The sequence below is a fragment of the Neomonachus schauinslandi genome, chromosome 3 (assembly GCF_002201575.2).
Source record: "Neomonachus schauinslandi chromosome 3, ASM220157v2, whole genome shotgun sequence".
NCBI classification, from domain to species: Eukaryota; Metazoa; Chordata; class Mammalia; order Carnivora; family Phocidae; genus Neomonachus; species Neomonachus schauinslandi.
In genome coordinates this window covers 66,371,740-66,396,067 of record NC_058405.1, presented here as the reverse complement: position 1 = coordinate 66,396,067, position 24,328 = coordinate 66,371,740, and the positions used below count along the sequence as shown (strand labels likewise).

The 24,328-nt window shown below is 37.4% G+C and overlaps 1 protein-coding gene across 1 annotated transcript in view; it reads left to right on the top strand.

The window, feature by feature from the left end:
• Window positions 1–24,328, top strand: part of NBEA (neurobeachin) — a 748,838-nt gene that overhangs the window by 569,385 nt on the left and 155,125 nt on the right. Inside the window, 3 exon segments of the mRNA XM_044913201.1 lie at window positions 8,060–8,177; window positions 8,503–8,605; window positions 14,930–15,045. Of these exon segments, the coding sequence (XP_044769136.1) occupies window positions 8,060–8,177; window positions 8,503–8,605; window positions 14,930–15,045 (337 nt within the window).

Sequence of the window (24,328 nt, the reverse complement as noted above, 5' to 3'; positions counted from 1 at the left end):
TGCAAGAGGAGTAGGTCTCCTGCAACCCCACAGCCCTTTAAGACCTGTCTTTATAGCCCTAGAGGCTGGGAGTACTTGGTGAGGGACCACCCAGGAGGAGAATGTTTAAGAATAGGTGTGTGTGTGTCATAGTCATATCTCCAGTGCAGATCAAGAATGTTATGCCCCGGAGAGTGTACATAAGGGTGTGGTTAAACAAAAGGAAAGAATGTGGGTGGGGGGCTGTACTCAGGAAGGTTTCAGGTCACAGAATGGTCATCCTGGGGGATTTTCTCCAAGATGGTTAGTCTGGTTCACATAGTCACTTTTCAGATGGATTCAATAGAATCAAATATATCCAATAGAATAGTGATTTGATTACTGTCATCACCCATTTTAAAATACACGGATAATAAAGGGCGCCTGGGTGGCTCAGTTGGTTAAAATATACAAATCATCTTTTTTCAAATAGACATTTTATGTAAAATTTCTCTTTCTTTTTGAACTCCTATTTCCATTTGACTCCCTCTCCAAAATTTATCTAAGATATCTTATTCTTGAAAGTCTTTTATTGCTCACTACATTATACTAATCTGCAAAAAGTACATACATTTATGAATTGAAGTTTTAATTTTTTAAATTCCTGAGACCATAAAATTTTAAATATTTAACACTTTTATTCTGGAATAAATTATTATAAATGACATCAGCTTACAATCATACAAGAACATAGATATATTATGAACTTTGAAAAATAATTATTAAACACAAAAAATAAAATGTTACTGGAAATTCATCTCTGAATGGGATGAATGGTTAATATATCCACATATGAATATCGCTAGGACAATGCAAGTATCAGTATTACAGCTCCTCCCAGCTTTCTTTTTTGTAGATATGTTGAAAAATCTTGTTCACATAAATCAACAGGATATTGAAGTTTTATTAGAGTAGTATTATAATTTCTTGTACCACTTTTTTTTAATTATTTATTTGATAGAGAGAGACACAGGGAGAGCGGGAACACAAGTAGGGGGAGCGGGGGAGGGAGAAGCAGGCTTCCCGCGGAGCAGGGAGCCTAATGCGGGACTCAATCCCAGGACCTGGGACCCAGACCTGAGCCGAAGGCAGATGCTTAAGGACTGAGCCACCCAGGCGCCCTTTTTGTACCACTTCTTAAGTTGTACGCTAAAAATCACTCACTGATCTATAATCAAAAATTATTTTTGGGCGCCTGGGTGGCTCGGATGGTTAGGCGTCTGCCTTCGGCTCAGGTCATGATCCCAGGGTCCTGGGATTGAGTCCCGCATCGGGCTCTCTGCTCCTTGGGAGCCTGCTTCTCCCTCTGCCTCTCTCTCTCTGTCTCTCATGAATAAATAAATAAAATCTAAAAAAAAAAAAAAAAATTTTTAATTCTCTCTCCATTGTCAGTCAGCTCAATTAGCTCCAACTTCACTCTTTGAAAGTGAATTGAGAAATCACGTGATTTGTAAAAGGACTTTTTTTTAAATCTAGTCATTGAGGACATCTGCTTTTCAACATCTCTGTCAGTATTTTGACTTGTCCCTTATTCGAGGCTCCTACCCTCTCAGCAGATCTTACACCCCAGGCAATACACTATAGAGAGCCTCCTCCGCAACATTTTTTTTTTTTTTTAATAGGAAAAGGGCAATGGGAAAACGATAGGAGAAAGATAACCTGTATTTCCCTCATAGGTTCAGTGTTAGCCAGATAGATTTTAAGAAGTTGAGAATCTGGGGATGCCTGGTGGCTCAGTGGGCTAAGTGTCTGCCTTCGACTCAGGTCATGATCCCAGGGTCCTAGGATGGAGCCCTGCACCTGAGCCCTGCATCACGCTCCCTGCTCAGCAGGGAGTTTGCTTCTCCCTCTCCCCACCCCCGCTTTTGCTCTCTCTCAAATAAATAAATAAAACTAAAAAAAAAAAAAAAAGTTGAGGATCTGGACATTTATTCTGTTAAATTATATGTACCTAACTTATCTCTTGGAAAGTTACTGCATTGCCCATTTAGGAGAGGCTATTCTGTTGTGTTTCTCTGTCAGTCCTTCCATGCATGTCTAATTATTTCTTATATCTCCTACTTCTCCATGCCTTTAGTGAGGAAATAGCGTCACCAAGACACTGTGGCGGGAACAGAGGGGAGCGTGTCAGACGTCTCGCTGTCTCTGCTGCTCCCTACATCCTCACGCCATGTGCCACCACAACTGTTAGCAGTCAGAGATGATCTTGCACACGGTCACTGTAGAAACCAAGCTTCCTCCATCTTGTGGTTCGGCTTTCCTTCCAGGCCTTAGAATTCTCTCCATTCAGCTGGCGGATGGGAAATGAACATGCACCATCACGTATGAATGTAAACCTGAAATTACTTTTGAACCATTCCATCTTGAATATATTTGTTATATCCCAAATCATTGAACATGTATATGGAATTATTAAAGTAATGGGGACTTGTAACTTTACATTGTACTAAACCCCTTTAATTAAGCTGCAAGCACCAGTCGGGTAGAAATGACGACCTCATGAACACTGAAAAGGGCATGTCTATCCAGCCTTCTGCAACGTTTTCATCAATTCTTAACAGAAAATATAACCTGCAGCAAAATTCTGATCTTTCATATTCAAAAAAGAAAGTATTTATAATACTTGTTCTAACAGATGCGTTTGATGATTTGAGATCAGCAAAGATATCACTAAACAAGTACTTTTTTAGGTTGCACAATATTCGCTGCCTTACATTGGGAAAAAAAAAAGGTAAAACTGATTTGACAGCCCTATACATGTTTCTGACAACATATACATGTCTGATACACCTGAGTGCACAGCAACCCGATTTTTCTTCAACAGGATCATCAAATAATCTGTGTTAAGCACACATTTGGATGAGGTGGCTTACAAGGGGTCTCTATTGCATTTGTTTTATATGCTTCCTGAGTGCCTCAGCTCGTAAGTGAGAAGAGCAGACCTCGGGGTATGAGGCCAGCATGAACTCTTTCTTCCTTCACTTCTTTTGGATGGTAAGCAGGTGGCTCAAAATAGTTCAATGGTCAGTTAAGAAAACCACAAAGTTCCCTAAGATTTGGGATCAAGATGCTCTCATATTCTTGTTTATGACCTATATGATGTCCTAAAAATTACATTTATTTGATTTTCAGAAAACAAAACTGAATTGGGGTAGTTAGTGTCTGTTGATTAGATTTCACAGTATATTAAATAATTTGGAGAAGCAGGCAGGGACAGACCAGATGATATAGGAAGGTTGACTAAGGAAAGAAAACAAAAGCCACAAACCTCAAACATAGATGAAAGTACATCCGTGGGATAGGAAAACATCGGGGGCTGTGATGAAAAACAAACTTCAAGAGTTATTATGGTAGGTGCTGAAACTTATGGAACATAATGTAACTAGTAAAAGTATAAATAAAATACAGTCAGTTTTATAGTATCAGGTCATATTTCAGACCTGGGCTTGAGGCCCAGATTTTATAGAAATGTGCCATAAACTCAATATTTAACCAACTATAAATGATACTTTTTTACATTTCTGAAATACGTAAAATTGATTAAACCCCTCATTACTTGCCTGAAGTAGTATCCTAACGGGTCATTCTGCCTCCAGTCCCAGAACCTTCTAATGCGGCCTCCACGTACTGCCCAGCGTGGGTCGTAAAGTCATACTGGGGTACCCTCCACTGGGCTTTCTCATTGCCCATGAGCAGGGGAGAGTAAAGGAGATTGTGGTGTAATCTAAGGGTGCCCATGGCAATCACAAAACTTACCTAAATGCCAGTGTTTTATCTCAGCAGTTCATTGTTTACATTTTATTTTCCATCCTGTCTGTATGAATATATTACAAAAGATTTTCAGTTACTTACCAGAAATAAAAGTGATGCTCAAGAGGGGTGCCAAATGATATTCTGTGACACACCTCAGTACATATTTTTTTAAATGAGAGATGTCAGTCTATAAACTAAAGTCAAAATACTGCAGCCTAAAGACCTTCCCTAACCCCTCTAGCGTGAAGGACTCCTTTCTGTGAGGGGGTGTGATCTTTCAGGATGGAGTATAACCGAGTCTAGAGTTCCCCAAGGGTGACAATTAGACTACCACAGAAGAGAAACCAGTTATCCTATTTTGTTTTTTAGGGACTTAATTCAATCTAAAGTCAGGAGAGATGTCTGGTGGGCCCCACCATTAAGATAGTAAACATGAGACGTCTGAGGGCCAAACTAGAAAGCTTTTTCCAGTTCAGCCAAGGAGTCGGAAATGCCCAACCCTTGTAAGATTTCTTGTAGCCTTCCCCATATTTATTATCTCTGTCCACTTCTCTTAGTGATTTATTCAACAAACAAATGTGTATGGAGCACATATACACCAGGCACTGTTGTAGGCACCGGGTTTTGAGCAGTAAATGGGACAGACAAGGTCCTGTTCTCATAATACTCACCTCAGAGGGGGAGGACAGAGGAAAAAAGAAACAAAAAAATAAATAAGTTCCATGCACAGAATTAAAATAAAGTGATACAATAGAAGAGACAGTAGAGATTAATTTTGGTGATTCTACACACTAGATGCCAGGAAAGGCACCTCCCAAGAGGGGATATAAAAAATGTTTAAATAAAATATTTTAGGAAAGTTTTATTGCATATGCAGTTTTGAAGGGAATGAGAAGAAGGGAGAGCAAGATGTGGTTTGTTATAAAAAAAAGAAGAGGACTCTAGGCTCTAGTGGATTTCCTGGCAGGGAATTATGACCAGGTTAGAGCATTATCTTTTATCAACCCGTCGTTAAGGATTTCAAAGCTTAAATATGACAAAGGTTACTATAAAGTAATTAGGAAGATTTTTTTATAAAGTTGTAAGTAGTTATGTATATAAATAATTTTCCTTCCCACAGCCCCTTTGGTAAGGGCTGTACACTTACTCAGATGATACTGCCCTTGCTCAAAATAGCTTTGTACCTTTGGATCTGTCTTTTGGAATTTGCTGCCTGAGCTGTTTACTAGCTACTTGCAAAATAATTTTCGTTTCGTTTTATTCTCTCTCTCTCCTCTTACTCCTTGCCTCCAGGCTTTACTGAGTTCCTCTGATTATTTCGGTCTTCTTATTTTCTTGCTCCTAAGGGCCCCTGAGGCCCCTTGTGGCCCCAGCTAGAGGGAGAACTGATTGAGTTTGTCTATCAGTCTGGACCCATCGGGAGAGAAAAACCATATAGCAACTTAAACAGGGAAAGTGTAATATGAATAATTATAATATAAATTATACCAGGAGATTAGAGTAACAGGGAATGGTGAGTAAGAAACAAAAAGAACTTAAGGATTATAGGAAGAGTATTGGAAAGGAGCAGCCTCGACCCTTAGAGCTATCACTGAGCCCAAGGAAGAGGCTCCCCCAGGCCTCACTGGGGAAGGCTGGGCTGTAGCTCACTGAAGGGTGGAGAAGGCACTCTGGCGCTCTGCTGGAGGTACTTGCTGGAGCTCTGTCCTCTAGAACGTTCCAGAAATCTACCCTCTAGGGAGTCTTTGAAACTGTTCATGGGAGGGGTTCTCACCAGAGGCCCTCTGCTACAAAACTGCCTGGGGCACAGGGAAGTTCTAGAAAAACTTTCGAGTCACTGGGTGCTGTTGGCCATCACACACTGCAGGGGCCGGGCCCTGGAGGAGCCGCAGGTTGTGCAGGAAGGTGTTGAGTGAGCCCGCCAGCACCAGGAAGGAAAACCCCTTCCTCCCGCCGGCAGTGTCTCTTCAGTGTCTTTTCCGGACAAAGCTTAACGCCAGCCTATAGTTAGCAAAGCAAAAATAAAGGGTACAGATGCATTTTCACAGAACAAGCAATTAAGGGTGACCTGGGGCTGGAAAAGAATCAAGAACTGGTAAAGCTGGTGAGACCGTCTTACAGGGAGCACTTAAGGAGTCAGACTAACGCCTATGTGTTTGTGAACTACCGGCCTACTGGAAGTAAAATAATGGGAAGGAGTACTTGACCAAATATGCATTGAATCATTCCCAAAGAGAAAAATAAGTAAACATGTGAGTGAGGTGTGTGTGTGCTAGTGCATGCGTGTGCATGTGTGTCTGTCTGTCTGTCTCTTTTTCTCCATCCTTCTAGCACAACGGCTTTCCCAGAAGGGTACCAACACAGCTTTCATGAAAAGATCTCTCCTTTTTTCTGAAATGATACTCATTGTACTGTTTGGGTTTTCAAATGACCTTAATAGTTGTATTTTTTAGTGAAATAATGGTCACTTGGCAGATTGTTTTTGTTGTTTGGGCTGTTTTATTTGTCTCAAAATGTTCCCTACTTGACAAAAAAGTTATCAATCTTGTATCAGTACTCTTTCCATTAAAAACAAATCATACTGGCCTATGAAATGCAAGTCTGGAGAACATTGCACCGAACTAAGAATTTATTGATATAAATTGTGGCAAGTCGCTATAACCCTTTTGTGAAATGTATAGTTTTACATTTAGAAGTCAAAACAACAGTTGTCGCTTTATGCTCAACAATAAAGACATATAAACAGGACTTAAATGATAACTAAGGCCATGAACTTAAGGTTCATTGTCTTTGCTTAGACTAACCAGTAATAGTATTATTATCACTGTTTTTCAGATGATGAAAATCAGACGGAGTTAAATAATTTTTCCAAGGTCCTATAACCGCTACATAGCAGAGCCAAGATTTCAATAGGAGTCTGACTGGCTCCAAAACGTTTCAGGATTTAAGTAGATGTCTGACTGCCTCCAAAAACTTTCTAGCGTCTAGGGAAAGACAAAAACTGAATTAAGGAGTTAGAAAATGGAATTTTCAAAATACACAAGACTAAAGGATCATATTTTTTTTCCTAGAGAAAAGAAATGTAAAAAGGGAATTCATAACTTGTTTGCAAAGCTTAAGGAACATCATGCATGTAAAATTCAACCAGTTTTGATTTCACCAAAGCAAATACAAATGTAGTAGATCATATAGAGTGTAGTAATGCAAGTAGAAATGTGTTTTGTATTGTGAATATACATTGGTGTATCAGGAGGGACTGCATTTGTTGCAGATTTGACTGCAGTGCCTTTATCAAATATGGACTTACCTGTATCATGTAACAAGAAGTGCAGATATGATGGTTGCTAAGCTCGTTTCACTAACTCAGTATTCAGGCCAGCCTCGCTGTAGTTCCCTTGGCCTTCCTCTTATGGTTTATACAGTTGCTGCTATGGTTTCTGCCATTACATCTCCACCCAAGAAAGAAGGAAAAAGGAGTGTGCCAGCTACGAATACCTCATTTTATCAGCTGAGGCATCCCCAACTGACCCTGGTTTTGTTCTTGTTAGCCAGTTTGGGGTCAAATGTCCTCACTCCTAGTTTCAAGGGAATTTGAGAAAGCAAGGAATACCTTTGCTATAATTGACTTAGACCGTAGATCAGCCACATTGGCCCCAGGACCAAATTCAGGCCACCCCTGTTGCTATAAATAAAGTTTTATTGGAACACAGCCACACCCATTCATTTATGCATTGTCTTTGACTGCTTCCACTCTATTATGGCAAAGATGAGTAGCTGTGATAGGGACCATGTTGCCTTTAAAGTCTAAAAATATTTGCTATTTGTCCTTTTACCAAAAATATTTGCTACCCCTACCTTAGACCAATCTTGATCCACTGCCTGGTGTTGACCACATGGACACTGGGGCTAACTGGGCTTCCGTTAAGCAAGGAAGAAGGAAGAAAAGGAGTGCTGGAAAAGGACCAACAGCATATGTCAGGTTACCTTGTCCAACTAATTATATACAAGACCAAAAAACTATATTTTCTGTTTTAAGTCACAGGGTCACTTTGGACATACAATTTTTCTGCTACTTCATTTCTTCATGAGTCAACTAAGAAAATTTAGAAAGGTAGAAATTTTGCAAATACGGTATACAGAATCAAATAATTGACTGTTGTAATCTATCATAAATTCAGGAAGATAATCCCTAATTTATTGACTTTTATACAGCACTGTCTAAAATATTGTCAGACTAAGTCTTAGACGCACATTTTACTGACACTTCCCTTTGAACTATTTATTTTAGGTTCTTGCATACACTGAAGGACTTCATGGAAAATGGATGTTCAGCGAGATACGAGCTGTGTTTTCAAGACGTTATCTTCTACAAAACACTGCTTTGGAAGTATTTATGGCAAACCGAAGTAAGGCCCCTTAAATATTTGGAAAGGAAATGTACTCATATTTGGATGTTATTTATTTACATGGTGTGATACTGTCTTCATTTTTCCCTGCTGTATTTCTCTCTTTGATATGCCCTCACGAAAACAAAAATAAAAATAAAAATTAATTTGCTTGAAAATGTTAATCCTAGATTTCTCATGGATAAAGTTCTACAGAAAGCTGATTTTCCATGAAGATTCATTACCTTTACAAATGAATCATGATAGGCACTTGAAAATGATTTCTAAAATTGATGGGTTAGCTCTCCTGTGGTTTTCTAAATCATGTTTTTTCTTCTTACCACAGCCTCGGTTATGTTTAATTTCCCTGATCAAGCAACAGTAAAAAAAGTTGTCTATAGCTTGCCTCGGGTTGGAGTAGGGACCAGCTATGGTTTGCCGCAAGCCAGGTAATTATATCATATTACACATTATCTATAGTTCGTTAAAATATTTTAATCTCAATATGACAGAAATATAGATAAGGTTATACCATTATAATTATTTTGAGAACCAAGGAATTTTCTTTCTCTGCAAGCCATTTGTAGGGAAAGAGGTTATGGAAACAGGTATTTTAAGAATGACAGAATAGTTTGTGTATAGTTTTCTTTAACACGTATATAAATGAGGAAGTAAAAAAGTTGATTGCATACCATAGCTAGCATATAATTAAGACATTTTTGCTTAAGATCTTACAAAAAACATGCCAAAAGCTTCATGATATTTGTGATTATTCCTTAGTCACGTATAAGTTGTTTTTGTAAATGCTATGTATAGATGCTTCTTCATGAAAATGATAAAACCCTTAGAATTTATTGAGACTAGTAGTCGTGAATGATGATGTGGTTTTAACCATTTCCTAAATCTTTCATCCTATTATTTTAAAATATCATTTGAAATCTTACTTTATTGAAAGATACTGCTCTAATAGATAACAGAGTCAGTAATATGTGTATCACTAAATTTAGTTGGTCAGTTTTTGGCTCCAAGTAACTGAATACCTGTCCAAAAGTGGCTTAAACAAAAGGGTGTTTTTTGCTGTTTGAGTCTTATTTTATAAAAGGTCTGGAGTTAAGGAGTTGCCAGTACTGGCTCAGAGGTTCAATGATGTCAGGACCCTCAGTTGACCTCATGTTCACAAAATCACTACTAGTGCTCCAGACACCAGTTTCACCAACTGCATTAGGTGGGAAAAAGACACAAAGTATTTCTCTTCGAGCTTCTATGTTTTAGGAAAGAATATATTTGTCAGCTGCCTCCCGCAGTCTTTATCTCAGGTCCCTTCAGGCTGAATGGGGTCACCTTCCTGTCCTTAAAACAATCACTGCCAAAGTGGAGTGAGTTGACTGGCTTAGGCCAATCATCCTCTGGGTAAGACTCAGGGTAAACTATACCTCTGAACTCCTTGCAACCTCCTACTTGAACAAAATAGGTTTCCTGGTGGCAAGAAAGAAAGAAACCAGCTTTGGACAGACAAACAACAGTAACTTCTACATGGTCCACTGTGTCTGTGGGAATTACTGCAGAGCCCTGCATGGAGGGAAAGAAAAACTAATCTTTGTCCATCTTCCCTTAAATAGGATACCGACATTTAAAAGACAGGGGCTGTGTCTTATTTATCTTTTCATCTACAGCACCTAGCACAGTGCCTAATTGCCGAGGTGCTTTTTAGGTGCTACTCAGCTGGAGATACCTTGCATCGCAGTGCATCAGCTCTCGTATTAAGCTTACAGTGTAAGACCAGTTCACTGACATGTATGTACATGCTCAGGCTATTTCCTAGTAGAATGACAAGATTAAATTAAGACATTAGTGGATAATGAAGAAGTACTTCTGTAGAATACAGGTCAAAGGAAAAATGCATTTAATCTATCAAAAAAAAAGAAAATGAGGTTAGTTTTGCAAGACTTGCTCTTACCGAATCGAAGCTGACTCATGTAATCACTGCTTCCTTTCCCAAGTGCTTACAAACTGTTTAATCGTCAATGCAAGAATTTTTCCAGGAATTGACATTAAGAACTGACAAGTAGGTTTCACTTTTTCCTTTTTTAAAAATGATCTTCTGCCTCCTGACATCTTTCTCAGATTTATCATGATTCTTCAGAGATTACCAATAGGGGTTTCTCAATGATGTGTATAAGTTCCTTCAGTGCTTTTGGACTTGTCTGGACCTGGGTGCATTTAAAACAACCAGAAGCTCTTGTACTCTCTCCCTTATCTCTTAGGAGTATTATTTCCCTTTTAACCACCTTTGGTCTCCCTTTGGCTGTTGGAAGATTATCATTCTTGATAGAAAAACTGGAAACAAAATAGATGTTTAATAGTTTGGGGTTTGCTTGCTCCAGACAGCCATTCGGTCTTAAAACCCTCTGGTCCTTTGTCCCCCGCTAAAGGCTCAACTCATTCTTAGTTTCCTAATGATATTCTCAGAAGTCCAGTTTTATGTATTTCCTGTGATACATAGCCTTGGAAGCAGCAGATGGGGGTAGGAGAAACACTGAATCTAGGTTTAGACCTGCCACTTACTGGCTGGGTAACAGTAACAGAGCCTGGTACTTAGTAGGAACTCAGTACATATTAGTGGAAAGAATGAAGAACATTGGGCAAGAGGAATGACACTTCCATCTGCTGTAAAATGGAGACAGTATCTCTGAAAAGAGATGTTTTATGAATGTCTTGAGATCATAAAGTGAAGACATTTTGTAAACTATAAACACATGCATACATAGTATGCAAATATATGCAACACGTACACACACATATAGATAAGTAGGGAGATGCATAGGAGGGTAGGTAAAGAGATCTCTGCACCTGCTCCCATAAACATATGTGTATTTGGTAGGTAAGCTCCTGTTATATTTAGAGAATTGTCAAAGAGAAGGGACAATGTCTGGATCCTACCAGTGGAAGCCTTCCAGCTGAGAGTATCATGGTAGAAATCACCAAGGGCTTCATTCTCTGCTTTGTTTTCTTGACATTGGGTTTTATCAGTTTAAGCAGAGTTTATCAAACTCTAGGGAACTTACCCTAAGCTAAATCCAGAAGATCTATAAACAAAAAAAATTTTACCAAATTCCAAGGCAGGTATACTGCTGGAATAATTGCCTTCACATATCATTTAAGCCACTCCTTGGGCAAGCCCACCAAAGAGATCACATTACAAATCAGATTGTTGCTTTGTCCTTTTAGAACAAAAGGAATATATCGATTAAGCCAGCATAGCCTAATGAATGCCTCTTTAATTAATTAATATCCATAGCTGTCATTTACTGAGAACGTCCCCTGTGCCAGGGACTATACTTTGTTTTGGTTTATAAGCATTATTTCCTTGATTGATTGATTGATTGATTGTTTTTTGGCTTACAAACAATAAAAACTAATTTCTTGAGATTCTGGAGGCTAGGAAGTCTAAGATCAAGATGCCAGCAAATTTGGGGTCTGACTACAACCTGCTTCCTGATTCACAGATAGACATTTTCTCCCTGTGCTCTCCCATGGCAAAATGGAGCTCTCTGCCCTTAATTCTTAAAAGAACCACATTCCTAAAACAATGTGACTCTTACTCCATTTTACAGAGAAGAAAATTTTGATTTAGATAAGTAACTTATCTTGCCCAAGATCATAGCTCACTCTCAATTTCTATCCTGTGTCATCTGTCACCGTTTCCCACGTTGGTCATAAGAACAACACCTTGCCCCTGCACAGTGATGGAAAAATACTGGCAAAAACATGCCCATATTCTAGATTCCATGTTGATTATCAGTGTTTGGTTAATGTATTTTTCTATTCAGATAGTACAATCAGTTAACTTTGGATTTAATCAGATTCTTCACTTACTAAGGACACACCTGGTTGTGTGATTTTAAATGGTCACCTTTTGTTAATGGTAGTTAATAGTTTTCATTCTCAGAAGGCAATTTTGTCTTCACCTTATCCCCTACTTCTAAAAGCATCCTACTATAGCCCAAATACATACCAAGCATCCTCATTCTAATACCTGAAGTTGTTATGGGTTATTTTAGAAAGCCCTATTGATTTACTGTTTCCCATTTTTTCTTCTTCATGTGATTGAATTATTTAATTTTTTATCATCACCTCTCTCTTCAGCCATTTTTTTCTTTTAGGGTGACCAGTAATTCAAGTCATGTAGTATGTACTTACCAAGACCCCACTATATACTAAGCACTGCTAAATGCTAAGCATATAACAGTAAGTAAAACAAGGTTCCTGCTCTCAATGAGTTTTAGTGGGAAAGACGGAGCAGTAAACAGGAAAAAATTATCCTTTCCCTGGACCTGCTTATAATCGGCTTTTCTCAATTCATTTCCCATGGCCACATTTTTCTTCACCATCACATACTCTAAGAGTGATTTAGTAACTTTCTCCCATGATTTCCATTATTTATACTTAGTAGGATTTGTTTGATTTTTGATCTGGGAGTGTTTTTGATGGTCAGAATTATTTCCAGATCAGCAATTTTCTTCTTAAATTGTTTGGGTTCAAAATGTCAGCAAAGGAATTCAAAACTTTATTATATACATTGCTTTTAGCAGACTTATCTGAGCATGCCGCAGGTAAAAATTTTAGTCAGAATAGTAAAAATATGATTATAATGGTAATACTGTGCAAATTAGACCAGGCATATGATTATAATAGTAGCACAATGAAAATTGGACTAAGCATAGTTTTTTAATTCCTTGATAATTCAGAGACTAGCATGTTGCCATGACAACGTCAGGGTCAGGGCTAAAGTTTATAACATTAAATAGCTGGGAAGATTTTGAATCTTGGTACCAGTATGGATCAAAATCTGGAAGCACTGTGAAAATCATATTACAAATTAATTGAGGAATGTACTGAATTTTAGAATTGTACTAGAACATTTTTTTTATTTTATTATGTTATGTTAATCACCATACATTACATCATTAGTTTTTGATGTAGTGTTCCGTGAATTGAAGTATGAAACATCTGTACCATTTACCATTGCACTGAAGTGGATCCGTAGACTCATATGCTTCCTTTGGAGTCAGTACGAGTCAAATATATGTTGCTAGGAAAGTTCTTCAAAAATGTCAATATTTTAAACATTGAGTTACACCTAATTATTCTGAAATTCTTAATTCACATTTGAATTTGAGATAATAAGTTCCTTTCCATCCTTCCTCCCTCCCTGCTTTTCCTCAACTAAACATATTTTAGTTCTATGTACAAGAACAGTACCTATTAAGATTCCATGTGAACAGAAAAATTTGGAAATGAAACAGAAGTAGTCTTAAGTTTGCAGTTCCCAAACTGAGTGTCAAGGAACCCTGGGATGCCACAGTGAACTCACAGGTTGTTGCAAGGCAATTCATCCTTTTAGGGAAACAGAACAACATCTGCCAGCACACAGACTATTGCTCAAGTTAGTTCTACGTTTCAACATTAGATAGCACTGCATTCTTTTCAGTGACGTCTTAGCTTTGTGGAACTAGTTTTGGGCAGTTGCTATGATAAGAAACAAGAGCTGCATGAAACTCAGTGTGGAACAGATGTAGGTGGTGGGGTCAGATGTGACTCCCGAGGCTTAAGGAGCTCGGCCGTGTCCAGCAGGTGCACACATCCCTTTAGTAAGTAATGGTTGTTATTTAAGAATGAAGTAAAAATACTGTTTTTCTTCCAATTTAGGAGTATTTTCTAACAGACTTACATGTTATTTAGCTCTAACTACTTAAACAGAACTGTTAGGTATTTCTTTCGGCCTAGGGACGACATGAAAAATTCCTGACACACTAAGGGTAGCATGTATTGAAAAAGTTTAGGAACCTTTGTCTTAGGTGATGATCATTCCAGAAACTCAGTAGCCTTACCATACTTTTAAAATACAGCTCACTTCCATTATTTCTTAGATGAACACAATGAACCTCAAAAGGTTCATCATGTATACAAATTGTCCTGATTTTATTCCCTTCAGCTATTCCCGTGTCCCTTCTTCTGAATTCATATGTTTTCAAAGTTCCCAGCTTGTTTTTTTAAATCGTGAGAGGGCTATGTGTGGTGTGGGTAGAGCTGTACACAGACGCACAATCTGTGTGGGGGCAGGGGTGGAGGGGTCAGTGGCCGCCATTATTACACGAAGTTTAAGTCAAATGCTCGCAAGATGGTACCTGACTACCTATACCCACTTAGCTTATTGGCATGGAAAAGATTTGCTCTATTGTTTTAAAGCTACTTTACTTACCTTGAGTGTAGTTTTATCTTTATTGTTCTTGTTGACTTGTAAAATACCCATTTGCAGCCATATTATACAAATAGGTGTGTTCATACTGGTTTATCCTGAGTCACGAAATGTATCTTTTCTATAGTAGAATTTTCGAAGATTGCTAATATCTACAATTAAAACGTATTTTAAATTTCCCTAAGGATAAACCATAAGTTACTTTAAATGATTGATATTAAACCAATGTATTAGTTAATACTGATTTTTAAAAGTCAGTAGGGGCACCTGGGTGGCTCAGTCGTTAAGTGTCTGCCTTCGGCTCAGGTCATGATCCCAGAGTCCTGGGATCGAGCCCCGCATTGGGCTCCCTGCTCAGCGGGAAGCCTGCTTCTCCCTCTCCCACTCCCCCTGCTTGTGTTCCCTCTCTCGCTGTGTCTCTCTCTGTCAAATAAATAAAATCTTAAAAAAATAAAATAAAAAGAAGTCAGGAGTTAAAAGAGACTACATTTGTTACCGTTTGCTTAATTGCTAGGAGGATATCACTGGCCACTCCTCGGCAGCTTTATAAATCTTCCAACATGACTCAGCGTTGGCAAAGAAGGGAAATTTCAAACTTCGAATATTTGATGTTCCTTAACACTATAGCAGGTAAGAGATCTCATTCTTTAACTTCATAATATGTTTGTATTCATCAGAATCATTGGTAATATGACTTGATGGAATACATTTTTTCCTTGGAATTCAAATACAACATTAGAATAAATGTTGAAGCACTCACGTTAAATGTTATCAGAAACTCTACAGGCTGGTACTGAGGTTTTAGATGCATTTGTTTTTGAAGAGGCTTTTCCTTGCTCTCCTTTTGCCATTTCCTTTGCTGACAGCTTTGTCTGAAGGTTTATTAGAGTCAACAAACCATTGCCAGAAAATGTCTGGAAATAATAATGGGAAAATGTAATTTCCCTACTTTGTCATTCTCAGCAATAGCAGCTAGACAGGAGAATAACAACAGGATTCTGCCTAGTACAGATGTCACCTGGATTATGGCATGATTGGGTTACAGGATCTTTTTTTTTTTTCTTAAAATCTTCAAATAAAAATATAAAATCAGATTGGATTTCTAAATGATGAGTAACTGCCATCAGCCTCAGCAGTACCATGCTTGTAAATTAGAAGAAGGCAGTGGCTTTGTTTTTCTGCTAAATCCGGGGCTGTCAGTGGTTAAGCATGCTTATGAGATTTAAGTACCTCTTTCTTTTTTCCTAAATTAAGCTCCAGAAGCCCTTATTCATGTTGAATTACAAAAAGTTTACATCTATAAATCAGGCTCTACAAAAACTTTTTGGAATCAGATAAATTGAAGTAACTACATAAATACACACATGCTTCCTTTTGGTTATTGTTCTATTATGAATAAAGGCCCAGAACCATGAATTTAGAGTCATGTTCTCTGAATCATTGCTTTAAAGGATAACTGTGTAATAGCCACTCTTTAAATTGATCATATATGGGTCAATATGGATGCTTTAGGGATTATACATATTAAATATGGATAATACAGATATGTATTCAATAGGCAAGGGAACACAATTTGTGAACAAAAAGGGATAAAAGAGTTGTTGGAAATGGTTTTGCACTTTAATCATTTAAAGCATATTGTAATGTTAATGCCTTTGCTAATAGGATACTAGAGGTACACCCAAAGGATTATTACATAAATTGAATTTTAGTATATATTTTATACACATGTCTCCATTATATACATATATCTTCACGTATATGAAGAGATACACACTTCAAGATATACACACTCGTACATCAGTGTACATCAGTGTACATGATGTTTATATCTTAAAGAAACCTATTTACTCCCTCAAAGACATAGGAAATGGGTTATACTGTTTAATTAGCACATACTATTTACATGTATAGATAGAGTGGACTTAATGTAAATGTAAAAACTTCATTAGCGTATTCAACTAACAGCATGATGTAGCAGAAAGAAGCTTCAGTGCCAAAGAGAAGAAAGATAGAATCTCAGATGTGCCAACTTTGTCCTAGAGCATAGGCGGAATTTCAAGTTTTAACCCTATCTTGGACTTTAATCTTTCAGTAACCATATTTAATATGTTCACATCTCTTGTGTAATAAATGATATGTTTGGTCTTCTACTATCTCATTTTATACTATTGTTTTTAAAATGTTTTCTTGTTTTTTGTATTCTTTTGTTTTTCTTTAGCCTTACACATTTTTGCCCACTTTGTTAGTGATTTAGAATGTAGGCATCTTGTTACTAATGCTCCTAGGGATATGTTTAAATTTTTAAAAACCCTCTAAAATACATTTCTCTTATTTTTGAACTCAAAAATGAATCAACATTGAACTCTCAACTTTAACTCAATTTACTCCTCATTCATTGCCTATCTCTGTCAATATGATTTACTACTTAGAATCCATATTCTTATTAAACTCTTATTTTTTGGAGTCCATACATTTTGCATATTATGAAGGATTTCACACCCTGTTTAAATTTTCTTCTTGTTAGTGCAGTATATTACTTTCAGCTACATGGATCTTTACCTGATTTTTAGAATAATGTTTGTTCTCTTTCCAGTTTTCTGCAGTATTTTTCCATATTCAGTGTGTTAAGTTTTTGAGTTATCCTTGAGAAATCTATCAATGCTCATTGTCTACCATATGTCATAGATGGGCGTATGATTTTTTCCTTGGCTGTGCTAGCTACTTGGAGCTGTTGTATGTAAAACTGGAAGACGAGGGGCTAAACCTCACTCACAACTCAGTTTCCGGTCGAGCTGGCATTCATATTAAGCTGTCCTGCTATTCTAAGATGGGATCCTTGCTGTCTTTCTGGTTGGAATGTGGTCTAGGTCATTTTTTAAAGGACTCTTCTAGTCTCCATCCTTTCCCACTACATTTTACTGATGTCAGATGTACTTTCCATAGTATGCTACAGTACCACCTATAACCATTGCCCACTACACAGCTGTTGCTTTCTGGGAGTTTCTTTCTCTGTCAAGCTCGGAAAGATTGCAGTCTGGATAGAGATAACATTGTGATCCCTTCTGAAATCTACACCTGAGCGATACAGACGTGTGTGTGTGTGTGTGTGTGTTTCTGTTTGAGACAGTCTTTGGGTTTCTGAGCCAGAGCATGCAGGTCATAAGGGATATTTAAGTGCCATTCTACTCTCTTTTGAATCATTGGGGTCTGTTTTACTTGATGACATAAAGAGTGTAGAGGCCACTGGCTCTTTTTAAAAGAATTTATTAGGCTTCTCCTTTACAGTGATGGTAACTAAACATTAAAGCCTGTCTGTTGTAGACAGTGGGATAAAAAAGTAGTATAAAATTGGGACTAGCAAAGCAGAGCACTTACAACTGGATGGGTAAATGAAATATACATAAATAAGAGCATTTTAAGAGCTGATATTAAGTGCTGAATAAGAGTTGTAAATAATGAATGCTGTGAGAGCTAAGCAGAGTGGAGGAATTTTAAATATGTCTTTGGGGAGGAGAAAAAGAGCAGAGCTTTACAAATTTCTGCCAGTCGGATATGTGATGTGTTCAGTGGACATGAGTATCATATCTTGGCTGGAACAGAGAATAAGAGGAGATAATATTGGAGCCATCAGTAAAAGCCAGATTACAAAGAGCCTGATCTTAGACTCTTAGGAGTCAGTATGATTTTGGAGTAGAAGGGGATGCAATGTGGAGTTTTAGGAAAATTAAACTGGTAACTATGGATGGCCTGAATCAGAAATGAGATAGCCTAAAGTTGGGGAGAACTGTTGATAGGAGAGTTCGGCAGGTCTCCAGATATGAAGTCAGTTTTTTCAGTTCTTTAGTAAATAGTTCGGAGCACGCATGCTGGTGCTGACACTGCAGAGAAGACTAAAGCATGGCTTCTGCCTTTGAAGAGATCATGGTGTAGTCAGCAAAACGCCCATGCACACCAGCAATTCCAGGAGAAAGCGATCATTATTAGAATGGGAGAATATACAAAGTCACAGGTCTAGACAGCATTACTTACAACTAAGAGATCTGGAAAAGCTTCTCATAGGTAACACTTAAATTGGAAATTGTAATATGAGAAAGAATTCACTAGAAAGTAAACAGAGGGCATTCCAAGAGAAAAGAAGACGTGGGGTGAAGAGCTAGATTAGAGTAGTGGCAGCAGGTTTGGCTAAAAGAGAATGGGAGAGGGGGAGAGAGAGAGAGGGAGAGAGAGAAGTGCATGACTCCGTATACCGTGTCATTATACAAAAAGTAGAAATCACTGTGATGTGAACACTGTGTGTTCAGTGGTTGAAAAGTGTGGCCCCCTGACCGGCAGTGTCGGTATCACTTGGGGACTCGTTGGAGATGTATATCCTCAGGCTCCTCTTCACACCTTCTGAATCAGGAACCCCGGGAGTGGGGCCCAGCAATCTGTGCTTCGGCAAGCCTTCTAAGTGGTTTTATGCATATGCAGTTTGAGCACCATTGCCCTAGCCATTTAAGACCTAATTATCAGAACAATATTTGCATATAAAGACATTTAGAACATACAAGAGGGCATGCAGTTACATTCCATTAACAGTCCTAAAAGTTTACGAAAGTGGGAGATGAGGATAAGCCAGTCTACCAAAGGGAAGTCTTGTAGAAAAGGTGGGCTTTGAGTGAGCTCTTCAAGGATTTTATCTACGTTAATGATGATCCAGGCAACATGAACCTTTATACAGAAATAGAAGGACAGTTAAAAATAGTTACAAATGTAAATATCCTGAGGTCACCTCCCTGGATATATTCCTGCTAGTTCTTCCCTGGCCATCATTCTGAAGTCTTGACTAGGAGTGCTATCTTGTATTGAGCACCAGCCTTGAAGGTTTAGCTGATGGTTTATAGAGAAGCTTCACTAAAGAGAAACTGAACCCAAGGCAGTGCAGCAAAGGCCTCAGCAGGTCCCACAGGGAGCCAGAAGCTAGGATAACCCTTCAGAGTCGTCTTGCCTTGAAGCAAGGGGGCCAGGCCTCATGACCTCCTCCACACTGCTGTCACTGGATGCAGGCTCCTGGGAAGGAGACAGACCTTGGGCAAGGGGGCTTTCTTCTGATGATGGCAACTCCTGGGGAGGAACTTAGCTGAGTACCACCCACCACAATACCGCAACACGGCCACCAACCCAGCATCCAGGACACTCGTGGTTCCCGGAATCACCTGGAAGGCTTGCTCCCACACGGGTCGTTGGGCCCCATCCCCACAGGTTCTGACTCAGTAGGTTGAAGATGGGGCTCAAGAATTTGCATTTCTAACAAATACCCAGGCGATGCTGATGCCGCACTTTGAGAACCACTGCACTACATCTATATTCTTTAAAAGACATACCTAAAGGTAATCGTATTAATCTTCTGTAGCATTCACCCCTTCTATGGCACTGTCTGGATCACACGTTTTGGCACTTAATGGTAATGTGGCCTTAGCATTTTATGTCTGTATTTCACCTTTCTAATGAGATTACGAGATCGCTACAGAACAAGAAATAAAAACAAAAAAGGTTTTGCCAAGTAAATACCCCTCAAATTGAACCGACTGAATACTTAAGCTTTGCAAGTGTTTTGCTTGATTGTGTGATCTGTTACGTGAATTTACTGGAATTGCTAGATGAGAGATTCTTTAAATTTCCTGGATTAAAGAGAAGGGTTACAGAATGGGAATCTAGAAAGATGAAACAGTCTTTCTTGGCTTCACATTTTTAAAACTACAGGCTAATGTGACTTAGTAAATCTACATTTTCTGTAAAAAAAATTTGGTTCCTGTATTACACTCTCAGACTTACCTTTTTCCTCCAGAATATTATTTTAACATGAAATACAAAGTACATTTATGCCCCATTTCTTGTTCTCCATTTTTTTGAGGTCTGTCATACTCGGCCAATTTTGCTGTTCTCCTTTCTAGATGCTTTTAAAAAAGAAACTCTGTATAAAGCATATAGCAGCAGTGTCTTAGTATTAATGCATTGTTAGATTTTTTTAGACCCTCATGTTTATTTATATACAATATACGTAATTGCATATAAATAAACACACATTTTATTATATATAGGTGAGTTTTGTTAAAAATACTTTACGTAGTAAAAGAAGTTTATCAAAAATTCAGAAAACATACTCTTTCTAAAAGGCACCTAAAAGCCCACACGTGTTTTCATGGCCTTCAGTTTGTTCTACTTACAAATTTAATAAATACTCAATATAGAAAATTGGAAATAGGGGAAAGAGTAATTAAAAAATTAACTGACTCATAAGCCTAGCAGTGTATACATCCCATTTCACAATGTTAGTGGTTTTCCTCCTTTTTCTTTTTCCATGTGTGCTGTCTCATTGGGAACCTGCTACACATACAAGTTCAGATTCTTCTTTTTTTATTTCATTAAATATTCTTGGAAGACATGGTTTTTAAAACTACATGAAAGTCTAGCTCAGGACTCTGGTATAATTTATGTAACTATTTTTGAAACCCATGCTTTTTTTGTTTTCAAAGAACTTAAGTTTTGGAAGATTTATGTAGAAGAATTTTTTTCTTTTCTTTCTTTTTTTTTTTTACATGTAGAAGAATTTTAATGATGCTTAGAGTTCGAATAAAAATAGGCTTCAACCTCTAATTCCTGGCATTGACCCGATTTCTGTTCATTGTGTTCTGAAAGATATAACCTATGCCTCATTTTATACCTTATTAGATACTACCATGAACAAGACATTAAAATCTGGCATTCTTGCATTTAAGGAAATAGAGTGACTGCTAACATAGCTTTGTATAAATGATTCTGTTAGGTCTAAGAATTTTGTTTAAGGTATTTGAGTTGTGTTTCATATGATCAGCTAATGAATTCAGCACAACTTCCCCAACCCCAACCTTTTTCTCCTGTTTAGCATTTTCCACTTTTTTACTCTGTGATGTACAAGCCCTCCCTGTTTAATTATGTATATATTTAGCTACTGCATGTGTTGGGCTTATTATTGTCATCTAATTAGATGTAACTTGAACTGCTTGCTTCTAGAAAAATCATTAAAAATTCTTTCCTAATGACCTAGAGATGACAAAATGTCTGTAAAGTGTGAAGAAGCAGACAAGCACAGGAACATCACTCTTAAAGAGTGTTAATCCAGATGCTGCAATCATCTAATTAAACAATATTTTGCTGTCATTAACATTTTCACCAAGGAATTGCAGTTATAATTTCTTTGTCAGCTGTCTCTAGATCACTTTACCTTCAAAACTAAAGTGCCATATAAAAACATTAAATTGGATGGTTTAATTAAAAAGTTTTTTTTTAAATGAAGAAACATATCCAGTGTTTCTGAGATCTCATTTACTGTCCTTCACTTTTATTGTTTGAGTAGATTAGTGTCATAGGCTTGCAATATTTAATATTCATCTTCTAAGATAAAACCTTATAAGCATAGTTAGTAAAAAAAAAAAAAAAATCATCACTTACCACTGCTGGAAAAGGAAAGAACCCTATCAATTACAGCACAAGGTTATTTACTAAACTTCAATTATCCTTAAAAAAACCACACAAAACATAAAAAACAAAAAACAGAACAGTTGATAAATAGGTACCTCCAAGTAACAGGTATTACTTTGGAAATACTTCACTTTGTTTGCTAATTTAGTAAACAGTCACTTTTTTTGTTCGTTTCACAAAGCTGTTCAGTAAAATAATTAAGTAATAATGCTAATTCATGAATGAAAAATCCCAAAGTCCCATTTATTCTTTTTCATCCGTGTGATTTTTAAATACATTGTGCATTTTTAATTTAAATTAAAAAAATTTATATTGACTATCCATACAGTAAAGCTTTTATGTGAAAATTTTTTATTTAAAGAGCTTTGACTATATGTAAGCACACTGATTTATAAAATTTCTTGTATTAGAATTTAAATGGTGCTATCAGCTTTAGTAATTTAAAAATTGCTGAATTTTTGTTAGAACTTATTTTGAAGGAACCTTCCATAGATTATTAAAAGTGAATTACAAAAAATGTAGGACAGAGCAATTGTCATAAGCTATAACTGTGGTCATCAATCAATTTTGTGTGTATGTTTTAAAGATGAAGGTTTCTTTCTCTGCATGTTTTCCAGAAATACCTATATTAGAAAGTCATTTCTATTAAAAAGCTGGTGTCTTCAAATATGGTCTCTATTTTTATGATGTTTGTATTTACATGATACATTTAAGTACTAAGTCAATATAAACGGGCTTTGTATTTATTTTATTTTGACAGTTTTTTTCCTTAGTATGTATGGAATAAAACCTTATCAGAAAATTTAAAAACAATTATGGTATCTAATTTTATTTATATAAGTAATATGTGTTACAGAAATAACAGCAACATTATTCTATAAAAATACACTTATTTACTTCAAGCCCTATTTTTCATTGAAACCTACAGATTTTTTAAGTAGAATGGTAACCCAGAAAACGACAGGACCCTAAAAATGCTTTGGGCCCAGTTTGAATCCCAGAAATAGCTCTGCCTAGCCAATCTGCACTTTCTGTATATATACCTATATAGGAAAAATACTGAGAGTCATCAAGTGTCTTAGACTGACATATACGTGAGCTATCAGTAATACATTTCAAATTTTAGAATTTTACACTTCGTACTCTACAGTGACCCTACTTTAGCAGAACATTCTCGTGCACGAGACGTTAATAAAGGCTCCGAATTTGTGTTTGTTCTTATCAGTCTGATTCTTCACAGTCGACTTATAAACATAGAACAGGTGCGTTCATTGGCTGAGCCATCTAGCCGCAGACATTTCCTTCTAGCTTAACATGCATGTTCGCAGTGTCATTCTCTCTCATCTGTACTGCTCTGCCCTTACGTAGTCCTCATCCGCCAGAGACTATCCTGCAATTTTCCTTTTTCACTTGGCTATTTGTTTACCTAAAATTTGGTTCATCTTATCCCATTTTTATCACCTCTCTATTCATTCCTTCAACAAACATTTATTGGCAGACGGTATGTTTGAGATTAAAAACGAAGCAAAACCCTAGATTTTACATTCAGGTGTTTACAGAGTGATGGAGAAGCAGACAAGTAAACAACGATGTGTATTAGCGGCAACCCGCGTCCTCTGAGTGCTGGCGTGGGAGAACAAAGGGGAACCTAACCTGCCTCTCACCTCATTCCAGGGAGTGCAAAGTGGAAGCAACATCCTGCTTTCTATCCCTTACCTCCATCAATTTACATATTTAAAATAATATGTCATTTTGTTGTAAAATGCAGAGATTCGTATCATTAACAGATATTATATTCACCTGGTCAGATGTTTATGAAATGAATGAATTAATTTGATCTGATGCTTGTAATAGCAGATTTAGTTCTCCCTTGGATCAAGGTTGGGTTTTTTTCTACTTCACAACCACATATACCAATTGCTACAAAAAGTAGGTATCATTTAATGACAATTCTTCGATGCCAAACGAGATAATGTGTGCATATCTATATCACTCTTACGCTCTGTGGGATGTGTGCACTAAAGCATTCTAGATGAAATCTGTATCACTAAATACTGGGGAAATCACTCTTTTGTGTGAATTCAAATGGAAATTTAGAAAGTTACCCATGATCAGATTATAACATATTTTTGAAAAAAAAAAAAAATCTTGCCCAACAAGATTTGTCCAACAGGATTTCATCTTCTCATGTGTTATTTCAGTACCAGTTTATGAGGGTGAGCCAGTGCTGTACGTTCCCTAAACTTTTTACCTTCCCACTGTGCTTCGATAGCCCACCTGAGCCTCTTAAGTCATTCTATCAGAAAATAAACAGCAAACCTATCCTAAGGCGCAGCAGCTCTCCACCAAAGAGAAACAACATAACACAAAAAGAAAACGCATGAACCTAAAGGAGTGAAAAAGATGTGGA